The sequence below is a fragment of the Ranitomeya imitator genome, chromosome 5 (genome assembly GCF_032444005.1).
Source record: "Ranitomeya imitator isolate aRanImi1 chromosome 5, aRanImi1.pri, whole genome shotgun sequence".
In the NCBI taxonomy this organism is placed as follows: domain Eukaryota; kingdom Metazoa; phylum Chordata; class Amphibia; order Anura; family Dendrobatidae; genus Ranitomeya; species Ranitomeya imitator.
Window position 1 is genome coordinate 181344431 of NC_091286.1, and position 19544 is coordinate 181363974.

The following is a 19544-nucleotide window of genomic DNA, read 5'->3' on the forward strand; positions in this document are numbered from 1 at the left end:
TCCTGAAAACAACCATAATAAAACAACTTATATATACAAAGAACAAAATACCCATCCGCTGCAGAGGTAGGGGGTCGTACGTTCCTCCCATAGCAGACAGGAAATAACATTACAAATGCATGAGTGGTAAATTTTTAGCTTATAGGTTAAAGTAAACCGATAACATTTAGGCAAATGGCTAATGTGCTAAATCAGACTGGTTCTAGACATATCAAAGTTAGATGAGATCTCAGAGATCCGTAAGCAGTGGGTAAGGTTAGAAATGATAAACAGAAAGAAAAGAGAGAAAGCTCAGGGAGGTAGTTTTTTCTTCAGACAAGATCTTCCTTGTTTGGGGGACGTGTGTCTGTTAACTGAAGACCAGTCTCCCTGACCTCCAACATAGGCCTTGATAGGGGGGGGTGAAGATCCATGTCTAGAGGTAGCCATGAGGGGATGTCTATAGGGGTGATATCAAAGTTGTCCCAAACTTTGGATAAATCTTCGGGGCTCCTTACTGTTACTTGTTTTCCTTCTCCATGTATTGATAATCCAAACGGAAATAACCATTTATAAAGGATTTTTTTTAGCGCAATACCTCTAAGAGAGGCCTTAGGACTCTTCTTTTTGCAAGATTCGATGGTGCAACGTCCTGATATAGTTGAATGGACGTTCCCTCATAGGAAACAGTTTTGATATCCCTTGAAGCAGACAAAATAGCATTAGTGTCTAAGTAGCTCAATAAGCCGCAGATCACATCCCTCGGGGGTTCATTAGATTTAGGTTTTGGTCTAAGAGACCTGTGAACTCTATCTATCACCAATTGGTCACATTTTTCTTGTGGGATTAGGAGGGCAAAGATCTCCTTTGTGGATTTTTCCAGTATTTCTGTAGAGACCCTTTCAGGCAGCCCCTTTATTCTTATGTTTTTTCTGTGACTCCGATTTTCCTGATCTTCCAGGGCAAGAAAAGAGTTGTTCAACTGTGCTCTGTGGAAGTCTGTGATCCCTCATATTGTTAGAGTGGCTGGTAAGAGAGATCTGGGATGTTTCCAAAGATTCCACTCTATTGCCTATTTGTAGTAAGTCTGATCTCATACCAGATATCTCAGTGACCAATGGTTTTATGGCTTGAGCTAGTAATTTCTTGAAAAAAGATCTAGATAATTTCCCTGAGTCTGATTGAGCAATGTCACTGCGCGAAGCTTCATCACTTGAATTAGATTCCTCAACATGGTCTTCTGTAGCAGTATTTGAATAAGGCTTTTTAGGTGTAGACCTAGTTGACACTGATTTATGTTTCAGGAATTTTTCCATCTCACTCTGTTTGCCTTGGTATACGCCTGTGGCCAAGGTTTTTACACCCTCTTTATTAGATTTGACCATTATTTATGATTCTAGCGTGCATTTGAGTCACCACTCGTGCATTCAGGAAAAGTCTATCTATGCGTATTCACAATAAAGATTAACCCTTTGCGGCCTTAAAGATGTTGTGCTGACACATGTTAATATACGTGGGGATAGGGCAGTATGAGCGCCATGGGGTGATGCGCTAGATCCGGTGTTCTCCTCTCGAGGAGCGGGGGAAGCCACACACTCAGACCAGAGGTTGCACTCGACTCAAACCGGCGTCTCACTCAGCAAGGCAGGGAACCGCCGTCAATCAGGCCCCGCTGCCGCAGGTAAATCTACTGCACGCTTTGGTGCACAGCAGGGGCTTCCAAGTCCAGCCCTACCAACAAGATGTTGGATCCACGTAGCAGCTTCCCCGCCGCCCGCTCAACAGGCCTGTCAATCCAGCTCCTCGGGAGTCGCTGCAGATTCCCGGCATCCCCCCGAGTGCGCGTGCATCCAGCTCACCTCTCTCCTCCGGTAAGCGAGCACACTCAGACTGCAGAGGTCCCCCGCGGATTGCCAACCAGGCTCCGTCCGCAGGGACACCGACCTCCGAACTCCTCCGACGAGGCAATCTGGGTAGGTGCCACGGGAAGTTGGGAAGATGGCGCTCGTCACCCAATGGCGCCAAGGCGCCTGCCTTGCGGTTGCTGAGTGTCTCGGTGTCTGTGCAGAAAGCAGGGGCTTCAATACTCTTCGCTGCCTTCACTCCACCTCTCCCCGAAGTCCAGCTCTCTGAAGGGGGTTATTAGTCGCCTTTGCTGGGGTCAAAAGGGTGATTTTTCCTGGCTGGAAGCGGGAGCTGCACTGAGGCACGTCTTCCCTGTTTGAGATCCAGGCCACGCCCCCCGTTAAAGACTAAAGTTCAAATAGAAAGGCCCACAAACAAACAGCAACTGAAAACCACCACAGTGAAGGTCTGGCAAAGCATAAAAAAGGAGGAAACACAGAATCTGGTGATGTCCATGAGTTCTAGACTTCAGGCAGTCATTGCTAACAAAGGGTTTTCAACCAAGTGCTAAAAACGAACATTTTATTTAAAATTATTGAATCTGTCCAATTACTTTTGGTCCCTTTAAAAACAGGGTGGCACATGTTAAGGAGCTGAAAATCCTAAACCCTTCATCCAATTTTAATGTGGATACCCTCAAATGAAAGCTGAAAGTCTGGACTTCAACTGCATCTGAATTGTTTTGTTTAACCCCTTCCCGACCTTTGATGCCACGTAGGTGTCATGAAGGTCGGTGCCAATCCGACCTGTGACGCCTATGTGGTCGGGTGAAAGGGTTAACTCCAATTTCAGATCAGGGACAGGGGGAGTGGTACTTCATCCCAGGGGCTACGATCGCTCTGATTGGCTGTTGAAAGTGAAACTGCCAATCAGAGCAATTTGTAATATTTCACCTATAAAAACCGGCAAAATATTACAATCCAGCCATGGCCGATGCTGCAATATCATCGGCCATGGCTGGAAACCCTGATGTGCCCCCCCACCGCCACCGATCTCCTCCCCAGTCCTCCGTCCTGTGCTCCGCTCCCCTCCATCCTGTCTGCACCCTCGTCCTCCTGCCCGCTCCCCCGTGCTCCGATGCCACCCCCCGTCCTCCGATCTCCCCCCTCATACTTACCGAGCCTCCCGGTGTCTGTCCGCCTTCTCCATGGGAGCCGAATACTTTTGCAAGGCACTGTGTGTGTGTATATATGTGTGTATAATATATATATATATATGTATGTGTGTATATATATATATATATATATATATATATATATATATATATATACACACATATTCAAGATTCAAAGAAGCTTTATTGGCAGGACCAAATACACATCAGTTTTGCCAAAGCAAGTGTATAAAGGCAATAGGGATAGGGACTGTGGGGATGTTGGGTAGGAGCTGTAGGGAAGGTGGATGGGGGCAGATCCATTGTGGGGGTTATAGTCCATGGCATAGGGGAGGTGGATGGGGCAGATCCATTGTGGGGGCTATAGTCCATGGCATAGGGGAGGTGGATGGGGCAGATCCATTGTGGGGGCTATAGTCCATGGCATAGGGGAGGTGGATGGGGGCAGATCCAGGGTGGGGGCTATAGTCCATGGCATAGGGGAGGTGGATGGGGCAGATCCATTGTGGGGGCTATAGTTCATGGCATAGGGGAGGTGGATGGGGGCAGATCCATTGTGGGGACAATAGTCCATGGCATCATAGTTCTCTTTCTCGCAGTCTATGACATTCGCTCACATACCGCGCTGCTATCTCCACTGCTCTCTCTTCTTCTCTCAGCATTATATATGTTTTCTCTTCCTCCTTCATGGTGATGAAGTCTGGGAAGAGATGTGAGAGTCTCCTGTAGTGCGTCTCCCTCACTGCTGAGTATTTGGAGCAGTGTAGCAGGAAGTGGGTTTCGTCCTCTATGGCCTCCTGATCACAGTGTTGGCAGAGTCTTTCCTCCCTGGACTTGTAGCTCTGCCTGTGTCGGCCACATTCGATGGCCAGACTGTGGGCACTGAGTCTATATCGGCTCAGGATCTGGCGGTCTCTGGGGTCCGGGAGTTTCTCCAGATATGGGGCCAGTCTGTAGTCTCTCTGTAGGCTCCGGTATATGGTCAGTTTCTGTGAGCTGATGATATCATTCTTGCAGTCACTGACATACCTCTCCTGGCCTTCGTCTGCCATCTTCCTAATTCCGGCTTTTGTCAGGTTGTTGTGATTGGTGTTCTGGTCCGGTTGGGTTTGGCTGGGCTGTTCCGAGGGTTCTGGTTTTTCTGTTTCACCTACATGTATCAGGGCTTTATGGTGATGGGAGCTTGGATTGCTCCTATGCAGGTGAGCCCGGAATGACAGCGCCCTCTTTAGAACTGTTAGGCGTAGAGGGAATCTGCCCAGCTCGGCCCGACAGGCACTGTTGGAGGTGCTCCGATTGACCTGGAGAAGGTGCTTGCAGAATTCCAGGTGGAATATTTCTGTTGGACTGGAATCCCACTTTGACCAGTCTGGGTAGGTGTGAGGACCCCAGACTTCGCTGCCATACAGGAGGATTGGGGCGATGATGGAGTCGAAGATTTTTAGCCAGACCCTCACTGGTGGCTTCAGATGGTAGAGTTTCCTTCGGATGGCATAAAAGGTTTTGCAGGCCTTGTCTTTCAGGGTCTCTATGGCTTTTTTGAAGCTCCCTGACCGGTGAATCTCTAGGCCCAGGTAGGTATATTTGTCTGTTCCTGTGAGGTCGCAGTTGTTGAGGATAAATGATGGGTGTTGGTCTGATCTTCTCTTTCTCCTCTGGAACACCATGGTGTTGGTTTTCTTTAGGTTGACCGGTAGAGCCCAGGTGGAGCTGAATTTCTCTAGGATTTTCAGGTTGTCCTGGAGGCCTTTCTCGGTTGGTGACAGCAGCAGCAGGTCATCTGCATAAAGCAGGAATTTCACCTGAGCGTCGTGGAGGGTGAGACCTGGTGCTGAAGAGGATTCCAGGGCGGTAGCCAGCTCGTTGATGTAGATGTTGAAGAGCGTTGGACTTAGGCTGCAGCCTTGTCTGACTCCGCGGCTCTGCTGGAAATAAGCCGTTCTTTTGCCGTTCACACTCACGCTGCAGCGGTTCTCGGTGGAGGAGCTTTTGATGACATCGTAGGTCTTTCCTCCTATTCCACTCTCCAGCAGTTTCAGGAATAAGCCCGGGTGCCACACTGAATCAAAGGCCTTTTTAAAGTCCACAAAGCAGGCGTATATCTTCCCATTCTTTGTATTGTAGATGTGTCTCTGAATGAGGCTGTGCAGAGTATAGATGTGGTCAGTGGTGCGGTGGTTCGGCATGAACCCTGAATGCCTCTTGCTGAGGACGTTGTGCTCGGTGAGGAAGGTGAGGATCCTCTTGTTCAGGATACTGTTGAACAGTTTTCCCAGGTTGCTGCTGACGCATATGCCTCTGTAGTTGGCTGGGTCATACCTGTCCCCACTCTTGTGGATGGGTGTGATGAGGCCATGGTTCCAGGTACGAGGGAAGTAGCCGGCATTCAGTACAATATTGAAGAGTTTAACCATTGCAGCCTGTATTTCTGGTGGGCTGTACTTCAGCATTTCTGGTAGGATTCCATCCAGGCCACCGGCTTTTCTACATCTTATGGAGGAGAGTCTCTCGGTTACTTCCTGTAGTGTTATAGGTGTTATAGGTCGGGCCGCCGTGCGGGTGGGTAATAGGAAGGCTCCAAGATGCAGATCTTTGTGAAAACCCTTACTGGGAAGACCATCACACTTGAGGTCGAGCCCAGCGATACTATTGAAAATGTCAAGGCCAAGATTCAGGACAAGGAAGGTATCCCACCTGACCAGCAGCGTCTGATCTTTGCTGGCAAGCAGCTTGAGGATGGCCGTACCTTGTCTGACTACAACATCCAGAAAGAGTCAACCTTGCATCTGGTGCTGCGTCTTCGTGGTGGTATCATTGAGCCTTCCCTCCGCCAACTTGCCCAGAAGTACAATTGTGACAAGATGATTTGCCGCAAGTGTTATGCCCGTCTTCATCCTCGTGCTGTAAACTGTCGCAAGAAGAAATGTGGCCACACCAATAATCTGCGCCTCAAGAAGAAGCTCAAATAAGCTCCATATATTCCATGCTTATTTTTGACTTTGAGAAATAAACAAATCAAAAGTTAAAAATGTGTGTGTGTATGTATGTATATATATATATATATATATATATATATATATATATATATATATATATATATATACATACATACATACAGTGGGGCAAAATAGTATTTAGTCAGTCAGCAATAGTGCAAGTTCCACCACTTAAAAAGATGAGAGGCGTCTGTAATTTATATCATAGGTAGACCTCAACTATGGGAGACAAACTGAGAAAAAAAAATCCAGAAAATCACATTGTCTGTTTTTTTAACATTTTATTTGCATATTATGGTGGAAAATAAGTATTTGGTCAGAAACAAAATTTCATCTCAATACTTTGTAATATATCCTTTGTTGGCAATGACAGAGGTCAAACGTTTTCTGTAAGTCTTCACAAGGTTGCCACACACTGTTGTTGGTATGTTGGCCCATTCCTCCATGCAGATCTCCTCTAGAGCAGTGATGTTTTTGGCTTTTCGCTTGGCAACACGGACTTTCAACTCCCTCCAAAGGTTTTCTATAGGGTTGAGATCTGGAGACTGGCTAGGCCACTCCAGGACCTTGAAATGCTTCTTACGAAGCCACTCCTTCGTTGCCCTGGCGGTGTGCTTTGGATCATTGTTATGTTGAAAGACCCAGCCACGTTTCCTCTTCAATGCCCTTGCTGATGGAAGGAGGTTTGCACTCAAAATCTCACGATACATGGCCCCATTCATTCTTTCATGTACCCGGATCAGTCGTCCTGGCCCCTTTGCAGAGAAACAGCCCCAAAGCATGATGTTTCCACCACCATGCTTTACAGTAGGTATGGTGTTTGATGGATGCAACTCAGTATTCTTTTTCCTCCAAACACGACAAGTTGTGTTTCTACCAAACAGTTCCAGTTTGGTTTCATCAGACCATAGGACATTCTCCCAAAACTCCTCTGGATCATCCAAATGCTCTCTGGCAAACTTCAGACGGGCCCGGACATGTACTGGCTTAAGCAGTGGGACACGTCTGGCACTGCAGGATCTGAGTCCATGGTGGCGTAGTGTGTTACTTATGGTAGGCCTTGTTACATTGGTCCCAGCTCTCTGCAGTTCATTCACTAGGTCCCCCCGCGTGGTTCTGGGATTTTTGCTCACCGTTCTTGTGATCATTCTGACCCCACGGGGTGGGATTTTGCGTGGAGCCCCAGATCGAGGGAGATTATCAGTGGTCTTGTATGTCTTCCATTTTCTAATTATTGCTCCCACTGTTGATTTCTTCACTCCAAGCTGGTTGGCTATTGCGGATTCAGTCTTCCCAGCCTGGTGCAGGGCTACAATTTTGTTTCTGGTGTCCTTTGACAGCTATTTGGTCTTCACCATAGTGGAGTTTGGAGTCAGACTGTTTGAGGGTGTGTACAGGTGTCTTTTTATACTGATAACAAGTTTAAACAGGTGCCATTACTACAGGTAATGAGTGGAGGAAAGAGGAGACTCTTAAAGAAGAAGTTACAGGTCTGTGAGAGCCAGAAATCTTGATTGTTTGTTTCTGACCAAATACTTATTTTCCACCATAATATGCAAATAAAATGATAAAAAAACAGACAATGTGATTTTCTGGATTTTTTTTTCTCAGTTTGTCTCCCATAGTTGAGGTCTACCTATGATGTAAATTACAGACGCCTCTCATCTTTTTAAGTGGTGGAACTTGCACTATTGCTGACTGACTAAATACTTTTTTGCCCCACTGTACATATATATTATACACACATATATACACACACACAGTGCCTTGCAAAAGTATTAGGCTCCATGGAACTTTTCAACCTTTTCCCACATATCATGCTTCAAACATAAAGATACAAAATGTAAATTTTTGGTGAAGAATAGTGTTGAGTGATACCTTACGATATTCGGAAATATCGGTATCGGATTGGATCGGCCGATATCCAAAAAATATCGGATATCGCCGATCCCGATACCAATGCAAGTCAATGGGACACACATATCGGAATTAAAATAAGCCCTTTCTGTCCTTATACATCCTGTTCCGGAGGGGGGAATAGTGTGGGTGTTGCGTGGGCGGAGACTGCGTGACTGTGTGGGACCGTTTGGTTTGTGCGTGCCTGGCGGGGGTTTATACGGGCCTCTCGGGAAAGGGGGGGTCTGTGCGGCCTGCCAGGGATCTGTATGGGCCTCTCGGGGGGTCAGTGCGGCCTGCCGGGGGTCTGTACGGGCCTCTCTGGGGTCTGTGCGGCCTGCCGGGGGTCTGTGCGGGTGTGCTGGCATCGTCCGATGGGACTACAAGTCCCATCTGGCTATGCCTGCTACAATGGCAGTGATTGACACATTAGCCAATGATGGGACAGTAGTAGTCCCATCATCCGGCTAATGTGTTGAATGTAAAAAAAAACAAAACATACATACTACATGCATACTGCATACATACAACATACATACATACAACATACATACATCTAACATACTACATACAAACTACATACATACTACATACATACATACATTCAACATACATACTACATACTTACATACATACATACAGTACAGACCAAAAGTTTGAACACACCGTCTCATTTAAAGATTTTTCTGAATTTTCATAACTATGAAAATTGTAAATTCACACTGAAGGCATCAAAACTATGAGATAACACATGTGGAATAATATACTTAAAGGGACACAGTCACCGGGATTTGGAGGGAACAATCTTCAGCCATGGAGGCGGGGTTTTGGGGTTTTTGTTTCACCCTCTCCTTACCCGCTGGCTGCATGCTGGCTGCAATATTGGATTGAAGTTCATTCTCTGTCCTCCGTAGTACATGCCTGCACAAGGTGCAATCTTGCCTTGCGCTGGCGTGTACTACGGAGGACAGAGAATGAACTTCAATCCAATATTGCAGCCAGCATGCAGCCAGCGGGTAAGGAAAGGGTGAATCAAACACCCAAAAACCCCGCCTCCATGGCTGAAGATTGTTCCCTCCAAATCCAGGTTACAGTGTCCCTTTAACAAAAAAGTGTGAAAAAACTGAAAATATTTCTTAGATTCTCGGTTCTTCAAAGTAGCCAGCTTTTGCTTTGATGACTGCTTTGCACACTCTTGGCATTCTCTTGATGAGCTTCAAGAGGTAGTTACCGGAAATGGTTTTCACTTCACAGGTGTGCCCTGTCAGGTTTAATAAGTGGGATTTCTTGCCTTATAAATGATGTTGGGACCATCAGTTGTGTTGTGCAGAAGTCGGGTGGATACACAGCTGATAGTCCTACTGAATAGACTGTTAGAATTTGTATTATGGCAAGAAAAAAGAAGCTAAGAAAAATGAGTGGCCATCATTGCTTTAAGAAATGAAGGTCAGTCAGTCCGAAAAATTGGGAAGACTTTGAAAGTGTCCCTAAGTGCAGTTGCAAAAACCATCATACGCTTTAAAGAAACTGGCTCACATGAGGACGGCCACAGGAAAGGAAGACCAAGAGTCACCTCTGCTTATGAGGATAAGTTTATCCGAGTCACCAGCTTCAGAAATCAGAGGTTAACAGCAGCTCAGGTTAGAGACCAGGTCAATGCCACACAGAGTTCTAGCAGCAGACACATCTCTACAACAACTGTTAAGAGGAGACTTTGTGCAGCAGGCCTTCATGGTAAAATAGCTGCTAGGAAACCACTGCTAAGGACATTCAACAAGCAGAAGAGATGAAGGACGCCAGCGTCTGCGCAGTACAACGGAACTCTTGAAATAAGATGTTCTCTAAGTGCGGGCTGCCCGCGAGTGCGCATGCGCCAATCGGCAATGAAGGATGCCGGCGTCTGCGCAATACGGCAAAAAAAAACATTTTACTATCTTTGCCTCTGGGACTGCATAGTGTATCTACTTTCAGTGTATTATACTGGTGTTGAACACGTTATTGTATGTGGGGGTGTGTCTTTTGAACCAGGGTTATAGACCCCATTATGGGTCTTTGTACTTACCATGTTTATGGTTGTTTTATGTGTTTTTAACGTCTTTTGCAGTGTTTTGTGCTTTTTGTCTTTAATAAAACTTATTATATTTGTATGATCTAGATTGTGGTGATCCCCACTTTATTCATGCCTCCTTTTTCTCTTTGTTTCTCTATATATATGTACTAGTGGCATGTGATGGGAGATCCCTTGTAGTGGTGCCCGCCAGTCTTCATTTTTATACATACGTACTACATACATAATACATACATACTACATGCATACATACTACATGCATACATACTACATACATACTACATGCATACATACTACATACATACTACATACATACTACATACATACTACATGCATACATACTACATACATACTACATACATACATACATACATGCTACATACATAGTTGCTACATACATGCTACACACTACATGCATACTACATACATACTACATGCATGCATACATGCATAGACACTACATACATGCATATTACATACATTCATGCCCCCATTTGAAGAAGCCACAAGGCGTAACGGCGCTGTCGGGGTCACCGAAGGGCACACAAGGAAAGACATACATAGATGTGAGTTGAAATAGGATGTTAACTGCTATTGTTTACCACTAAACCTGCTCGCTACTTTACACTAGACACTTTCTCCGCTTGTCTTTAGCAGGACAGGCACATGGACACCTTTGTCTCATTAGCATTGCAAGAGTTAACTGCTATTGCTTACCATTAAACCTGCTCGCTACTTTGCACCAGACACTTTCTCCACTTGTCTTTAGCAGTACAGGCATATGGATACTTTTGTCTCATTAGCATTGCAAGTGTTATAAACAGGATTCTCTGCTGCTATTATGTGTCACGATACCCTTGTGATATTTTCACTAAGCACTTTGAGCTTAATTTAAGCAGTGTGGGTATATGAATTCCTGCAATTAGAAAGTTTTACAAATATATCTTTCTGCTAATATATTTTCTATGATTCTTTGCACTCAGCACTTTCATCCCCTTATGTGTAGGCGATGTTAAAATGCCGATATTTTGCTGAGTTGTTGATAAACTGCAATAGCTTCATTTTTGAGGCGATCTAGTTATTCTGTTGAAAAAATAAAATATATGATTGCAAAGGTGTATCTATAAAAGGAATAATATATTACTACTATTGAATAGGGCTGGTTCCCATTAATATATGATTTGAAAGTGTTATAGCGTAATGCATTTTTGTCCATTCTCTCTCCTTTTCTTGTGTTTGATCCACAGAAATCCACGAGTGTCCCACAATGATCTCTTGTGGAGAACGGCATCATCAGCTGATGCGACCGCTCTCTAGGGGCCCCAGGACCACAATGACGGGAGGAAGGTATCCTTCTGCCCTGTATTCCTCCGCCGCGGTAAAAAAAAAAATAGTCCCTAGTCTCAATTATGACATTGCTGTGTGAGAAAGTTTCCCACTCAGCAATTGCCATAAAGTGAGACTTTGAACTCTAGTAACCTCTCTGTGAGGCACTGCAGGAGCCATTGTCTCCTGTCAGTGTGTCACTGATGGTCCTATAGAGCAGTGACATCACCTGATGTCACTGTTCTATAGGGGAGATCATCGTGGCACACTCGTTATTAATTGGACTACGGCAGGCAGGTAGTATACGGTTTATTATTTTAAGTTTTTTGCAGACGCTGAAGTATGGTTAAATGAAGAATATTAAAATACTTTTTCCTAATGTGTGTGTTTTATTAACACTTAACTAGTATTGGATTAATAATGGATATGCGTCTTATTGATGCCTCTCCGTTATTAACCCGGCTTAACGTCACCTTACAAGAGCAAGGTGACATTAACCCCTTATTACCCCATATCCCACCGCTACACGGGAGTGGGAAGAGATTTCTGGGGCGGCTGCGGACTGATATTTGTAGCCGGGGGAGCAATATCCATGGCCTCTCTCTAGGCTATGAATATCAGTCCGCAGCTGTCGGCGTAGTCTTTCTGGCTATAAAATATAGGGGGACCCCATGTCATTTTTTGGGGGGGTCCCCCTATTTTAATAGCCAGTGCAGGCTACGCAGACAGCTGCAGGCTGATATTCATAGCAGGCTACCAATATTGGCCCCCGGACGTCGGCTTTCCCCCTCTGGCACAGAAAATTGCACGGGAGCCCGAGCCGTTTTTTTTTTTAATGCTCATTAACGCCTCTTTCACACTTGCGTCGGTACGGGTCCGTTGCTATGCATCTGTTATGATCAGGTGGCCTTGGAGCAGCATGAAAACCTTCTCTGGAGTAGGTGGTAACTTATACTGACCGCAAACCCTGATCCTATCAGCGCAACTAGAAGTAGCCGTGGGATGTACCTAACAAAACCTAGACACCTCGACACAGCCTGAGGACTAAATACCCCTAAAGATAGAAATAGGAAAACTATCTTGCCTCAAAGTAGACCCCCAAAGGATAGACAGCCCCCCACAAATATTGACTGTGAGTTGGAGAGGAAAAGACACACGCAGTCAGAAAACAGGCTTAGCAAAGGAGGCCACTTCTAGCTAAATCAAAAAGGACAGGACAGAGTTCTGTGCGGTCAGTAATAAAACCCTTCCAAAATATCCACAGCAGAAAATACTAAAACTCCACCATCTAACTAAAGACGTGGAGAGTATAACTGCAACTCCAGAGAATCCAACCAGACTGAGAAAAACAGCTGACACAGTCTAAGCTGGACAAATAGAAACAAAAGATCAGCATTGAAAATAAGCACACAGCAAGTGTGCTTCAGAAAAAGAAACATACACTTATCTTTGCTGAACTGGCAGCTAAGCAGGTGAGGCCAGGCAGAGATCCAATACTTCCAAAGAAACATTGACAACTGGCAAGGGCTAATGAATCCTGCACACTTAAATATCCCAGTCAGAACAGCAATTAGCTGATACACCTGGCCAGTGCTGTGACTCAGAGACAACTGCATTCCCACCTACAACCACTGGAGGGAACCCAAGAGCAGAATTCACAACAGTACCCCCCACCTTTAGGAGAGGTCACCGAACCCTCACCAGGACCTCCAGGACGATCAGGATGAGCCAGATGAAAGGCACGGACCAAATCAGCAGCATGGACATCAGAGGCAAAAACCCAAGAATTATCCTCCTGGCCATAACCCTTCCATTTGACAAGGTACTGAAGCTTCCGCCTCGAATTCAGGAATCCAAAATCTTCTCAACAACCTATTCCAACTCCCCATCAACCAACACAGGGGCCGGAGGATCAACAGAGGGAACAATGGGCTCCACATATTTCCGCAACAAAGATCTATGGAAGACATTATGGATAGCAAAAGAGGCCGGAAGCGCCAGTCGAAAAGACACCGGATTAATAATCTCAGAAATCCTATAAGGACCAATAAACCAAGGCTTAAACTTAGGAGAAGAAACCTTCATAGAAACGTGACGGGAAGACAACCAGACCAGATCCCCAACCCGAAGTCGGGAACCAACACACCGACGACGGTTAGCAAAGCGCTGAGCCTCCTCCTGAGACAACACCAAATTGTCCACCACATGAGCCCAAATCTGCTGCAACCTGTCAACCAAAGAATCCACACCAGGACAGTCAGAAGGCTCAACCTGCCCAGAAGAAAAACGAGGATGAAAACCAAAATTACAAAAGAAAGGTGAAACCAAAGTTGCCGAACTAGCCCGATTATTAAGGGCAAACTCGGCCAATGGCAAAAAAGCCACCCAATCATCCTGATCAGCAGAGACAAAGCATCTCAAATAAGTCTCCAAGGTCTGATTAGTACGCTCGGTCTGGCCGTTTGTCTGACGATGAAATGCAGAGGAAAAAGACAAATCAATGCCCAGCTTGGCACAAAAGGCCCGCCAAAACCTAGAAACAAACTGGGAACCTCTGTCGGACACAATATTCTCCGGAATACCATGCAAACGAACCACATGCTGAAAGAACAACGGAACCAAATCAAAAGAAGAAGGCAATTTAGGCAAAGGCACCAAATGAACCATTTTAGAGAATCGGTCACAAACAACCCAGATAACCGACATCCTCTGGGAAACAGGAAGATCGGAAATAAAATCCTTAGAAATATGCGTCCAGGGCCTCTCAGGGATCGGCAATGGCAAAAGCAACCCACTATCACGGGAGCAACAAGGCTTGGCCTGCGCACAAGTCCCACAGGACTGCACAAAAGAGCGCACATCACACGACAATGAAGGCCACCAAAAGGACCTACCAACCAAATCTCTGGTACCAATGCCAGGATGACCAGCCAACACAGAACAGTGAACCTCAGAAATCACTCTACTAGTCCATCTGTCAGGAACAAACAGTTTCCCCACAGGACAGCGGTCAGGTTTGTCAGCCTGAAATTCCAGAAGAACCCGTCGTAAATCAGGGGAAATGGCAGAAAGGACCACCCCCTCTTTCAGAATACCGACCGGCTCTAAGACCTCAGGAGAATCAGGCAAAAAACTCCTAGAGAGGGCATCAGCCTTAATATTCTTAGAACCCGGAAGGTACGAGACCATGAAATCAAAACGAGAAAAAAACAAGGACCATCGAGCCTGTCTTGGATTCAACCGTTTGGCAGACTCAAGGTAAATCAGATTCTTATGATCGGTCAAGACCACAATACGGTGCTTAGCTCCCTCAAGCCAATGTCGCCACTCCTCAAACGCCCACTTCATAGCCAACAACTCCCGATTGCCGACATCATAATTGCGTTCAGCAGGCGAAAACTTACGGGAAAAGAAGGCACATGGTTTCATTAAGGAACCAACAGGATCCCTCTGAGACAAAACAGCCCCTGCCCCAATCTCAGAAGCGTCAACCTCAACCTGAAACGGAAGAGAAACATCCGGTTGACGCAACACTGGAGCAGAAGTAAAACGACGATTAAGTTCCTGAAAGGCAGAGACAGCCGCAGGGGACCAATTCGCCACATCAACGCCCTTCTTCGTCAAATCAGTCAAGGGTTTAACCATGCTGAAATGGAGATAAAAATTAGCAAAACCCAAAAATTTCTGAGGGCACTTCACGGATGTGGGCTGAATCCAATCATGAATGGCCTGAACCTTAACCGGATCCATCTCTATAGACGAGGGAGAAAAAATAAAGCCCAAAAAGGAAACCTTCTGCACCCCAAAAAGACACTTAGACCCTTTCACAAACAAGGCATTGTCACGAAGGATCTGAAATACCATCCTGACGTGCTGCACATGAGGCTCCCAATCATCGGAAAAAATCAAAATATTGTCCAAATATACAATCAAGAATTTATCAAGATAATCCCGGAAGATATCATGCATGAAGGACTGAAAAACAGATGGAGCATTGGAGAGTCCGAATGGCATCACAAGGTATTCAAAATGGACTTCGGGCGTGTTAAACGCAGTTTTCCATTCATCACCCTGTTTAATACGAACAAGATTATAAGCCCTCCCCCCGAAGGTCAATCTTAGTAAACCAACTAGCTCCCTTAATCCTAGCAAACAAATCGGAAAGCAAAGGTAAAGACTATTGAAACTTGAGGCGATAATCAATACAGGGTCTTAAGGAACCATCTTTTTTAGCAACAAAAAAGAACCCCACTCCCATCGGTGAAGAAGATGGCCGAATATGTCCTTTCTCCAAAGACTCCTTAATATAGCTCCGCATGGCGGCATGTTCAGGTAGAGACAGGTTAAAAAGTCGGCCCTTAGGAAACTTACAGCCTGGAATCAAGTCAATAGCACAATCGCAGTCCCTGTGCGGTGGAAGGAAACTGGACTTGGGCTCATCGAATACATCCTGAAAATCAGACAAAAACTCCGGAATTTCAGAAGAAGAAGAAGGGGCGATAGACATCAGAGGCACATCATTATGAACCCCCTGACAACCCCAACTAGTCACAGACATGGACTTCCAATCCAACACTGGATTATGTACCTGTAACCAGGGAAAACCCAGCACGATAGCATCATACAAATTATGCAACACCAGAAATCGACAATCTTCCTGATGGGCTGGCGCCGTGCGCATGGTCACCTGTGTCCAAAACTGGGGCTTATTTTTAACCAAGGGTGTAGCATCAATGCCCCTTAAAGGAATAGGGTTCTGCAAAGGCTGCAAGGGAAAACCACAATGCCTAGCAAAGTCAAAGTCCATTAAGTTCAAGGCAGCACCTGAATCCACAAACGCCATGACAGAAAATGATGACAATGAGCAGATCAAGGACACAGATAACAGAAATTTAGGTTGTACAGTACTGATGGTAAATGAACTGGCGATCCTCTTTGTCCGCTTAGGACAGACTGAAATTACATGGGAAGCGTCGCCACAATAGTAACACAACCTATTGAGACGTCTGAAACCTTGTCGTTCTGTTTTAGACAGAATCCTATCACACTGCATAGGCTCAGGAATTTGCTCTGAGGATAACGCCATAGCGCTCACAGTTCTGCGCTCCCGCAAGCGCCAGTCAATCTGAATGGCCAGAGACATAGAATCACTCAGATTGGAGGGTGTGGGAAACCCCACCATAACATCTTTAACGGATTCAGAAAGACCCTTTCTGAAAATTGCCGCCAAAGCATCATTATTCCATTAGTCAACACAGACCATTTTCTGAATTTCTGACAATATAATTCAGCCGCCTCTTGCCCCTGAGACAGGGTCAACAAGGTCTTCTCAGCTTGATCCACAGAATTAGGTTCATCATATAATAATCCTAACGCCTGAAAGAAGGAGTCTACATTACGCAAAGCAGGATCTCCAGATTCCAGGGAAAATGCCCAACCCTGTGGATCACCACGCAGCAGGGAGATGATGATTTTAACTTGTTGAATGGAATCACCAGAGGATCGAGGTTTCAATGCAAAAAAACGTTTACAGTTGTTTTTAAAACTCAAAAATTTGGACCTGTCACCAAAAAACACATCAGGAGCAGGAATCTTCGGTTCTAAAGCAGGAGTATGAACAATATAATCAGAAATACCCTGTACCCTAGCAGCAAGCTGGTCTACACGAGAAGCTAATTCCTGAACACTCATGCTAGCACAAGGCTCTTCAGCCACCCAGAGATAAAGAGGGAGAAGACAAAACAGAGTAAAGAAAAAAAAATGGCTCAAGACCTTTCCTCCCTTCTTCTGAGATGCATTTAACTCATTGTTGGCCAGTTGTACTGTTGTGATCAGGTGGCCTTGGAGCAGCATGAAAACCTTCTCTGGAGTAGGTGGTAACTTATACTGACCGCAAACCCTGATCCAATACTTCCAAAGAAACATTGACAACTGGCAAGGGCTAATGAATCCTGCACACTTAAATATGAAAACCTTCTCTGGAGTAGGTGGTAACTTATACTGAACGCAAACCCTGATCCAATAATGAATCCTGCACACTTAACCCTTTTACCCCCAAGGGTGGTTTGCACGTTAATGACCGGGCCAATTTTTACAATTCTGACCACTGTCCCTTTATGAGGTTCTCTGGAACGCTTCAACGGATACCGGTGATTCTGACACTGTTTTCTCGTGACATATTGTACTTCATGATAGTGGTAAAATTTCTTTGATATTATCTGCGTTTATTTGTGAAAAAAACGGAAATATGGCGAAAATTTTGAAAATTTCGCAATTTTCCAAATTTGAATTTTTATGCAATTAAATCACAGAGATGTGTCACACAAAATACTTAATAAGTAACATTTCCCACATGTCTACTTTACATCAGCACAATTTTGGAACCAAAATTTTTTTTTGTTAGGGAGTTATAAGGGTTAAAAGTTGACCAGCAATTTCTCATTTTTACAACACCATTTTATTTTAGGGACCACATCTCATTTGAAGTAATTTTGAGGGGTCTATATGATAGAAAATACCCAAGTGTGACACCATTCTAAAAACTGCACCCCTCAAGGTTCTCAAAACCACATTCAAGAAGTTTATTAACCCTTCAGGTGTTTCACAGGAATTTTTGGAATGTTTAAATAAAAATTAACATTTAACTTTTTTTCACAAAAAATTTACTTCAGCTCCTATTTGTTTTGTTTTACCAAGGGTAACAGGAGAAAATGGACTCCAAACCTTGTTGTACAATTTGTCCTGAGTACGCTGATACCTCATATGTGGGGGTAAACCACTGTTTGGGCGCATGGGAGAGCTCGGAAGGGAAGGAGCGCCATTTGACTTTTCAATGCAAAATTCACAGGAATTGAGATGAGACGCCATGTTGCGTTTGGAGAGCCACTGATGTGCCTAAACATTGAAACCCCTCACAAGTGACACCATTTTGGAAAGTAGCTCGGAAGGGAAGGAGCGCCGTTTGACTTTTCAATGCAAAATTCACAGAAATTGAGATGAGACGCCATGTTGCGTTTGGAGAGCCACTGATGTGCCTAAACATTGAAACCCCTCACAAGTGACACCATTTTGGAAAGTAGACCCCCTAAGGAACTTATCTAGATGTGTGGTGAGCACTTTGACCCACCAAGAGCTTCACAGAAGTTTATAATGCAGAGCCGTAAAATAAAACAAAAATTTTTTCCCACAAAAATTATTTTTTAGCTTCCAGTTTTGTATTTTCCCGAGGGTAACAGGAGAAATTGGACCCCAAAAGTTGTTGTGCAATTTGTCCTGAGTGCGCTGATACCTCATATGTGGGGGGAACCACCGTTTGGGCGCATGGGAGGGCTCGGAAGGGAAGGAGCACCATTTGGAAGACAGACTTAGATGGAATGGTCTGCAGGCATCACATTGCGTTTGCAGAGCCCCTAATGTACCTAAACAGTAGAAACCCCCAACAAGTGACCCCATATTGGAAACTAGACCCCCCCAAGAAACTTATCTAGATGTGTTGTGAGAACTTTGAGCCCCCAAGTGTTTCACTATGCAGAGCCGTGAAAATAAAAAATCCTTTTTTTTTTCCACAAAAATTATTTTTTTTGCCCCCAGTTTTGTATTTTCCCAAGGGTAACAGGAGAAATTGGACCCCAATAGTTGTTGTACAATTTGTCCTGAGTATGCTGATACCCCATATGTTGGGGTAAACTCCTGTTTGGGCACACGGGAGAGCTCGGAAGGGAAGGAGCACTGTTTTACTTTTTTTTAACGCAGAATTGGCTGGAATTGAGATCGGATGCCATGTCGCGCTTGGAGAGCCCCTGATGTGCCTAAACAGTGGAAACCCCCCAATTATAACTGAAACCCTAATCAAAACACACCCCTAACCCTAATTCCAACAGTAACCCTAACCACACCTCTAACCCAGACACACCCCTAACCCTAATCCCAACCCTATTCCCAACCGCAAATGTAATCCAAACCCTAACTTTAGCCCCAACCCTAACTGTAGCCTTAACCCTAGCCCTAACTATAACCCTAGCCCTAAACCTAGCCCTAACCCTAGCCCTAACCGGAAAATGGAAATAAATACATTTTTTTAATTTTTTTTATTTTTCCCTAACTAAGGGGGTGATGAAGGGGGGTTTGATTTACTTTTATAGCGGGTTTTTTAGCGGATTTTTATGATTGGCAGCCGTCACACACTGAAAGACGCTTTTTATTGCAAAAAATATTTTTTGCGTTACCACATTTTGAGAGGTATAATTTTTCCATATTTGAG

At 44.9% G+C, this 19544-nt stretch overlaps 2 protein-coding genes across 18 annotated transcripts in view; both read left to right on the forward strand.

The window, feature by feature from the left end:
• Nucleotides 1-19544, forward strand: part of ZDHHC14 (zinc finger DHHC-type palmitoyltransferase 14) — a 650690-nt gene that overhangs the window by 358355 nt on the left and 272791 nt on the right. The gene's annotated exons all lie outside the window — the stretch shown is intronic.
• Nucleotides 5530-6027, forward strand: LOC138681666 (ubiquitin-ribosomal protein eL40 fusion protein-like). Its single transcript, XM_069769376.1, has one exon. It carries the CDS (start codon nucleotides 5581-5583, stop codon nucleotides 5965-5967), a length of 387 nt encoding a protein of 128 aa, XP_069625477.1. The 5' UTR covers nucleotides 5530-5580; the 3' UTR covers nucleotides 5968-6027.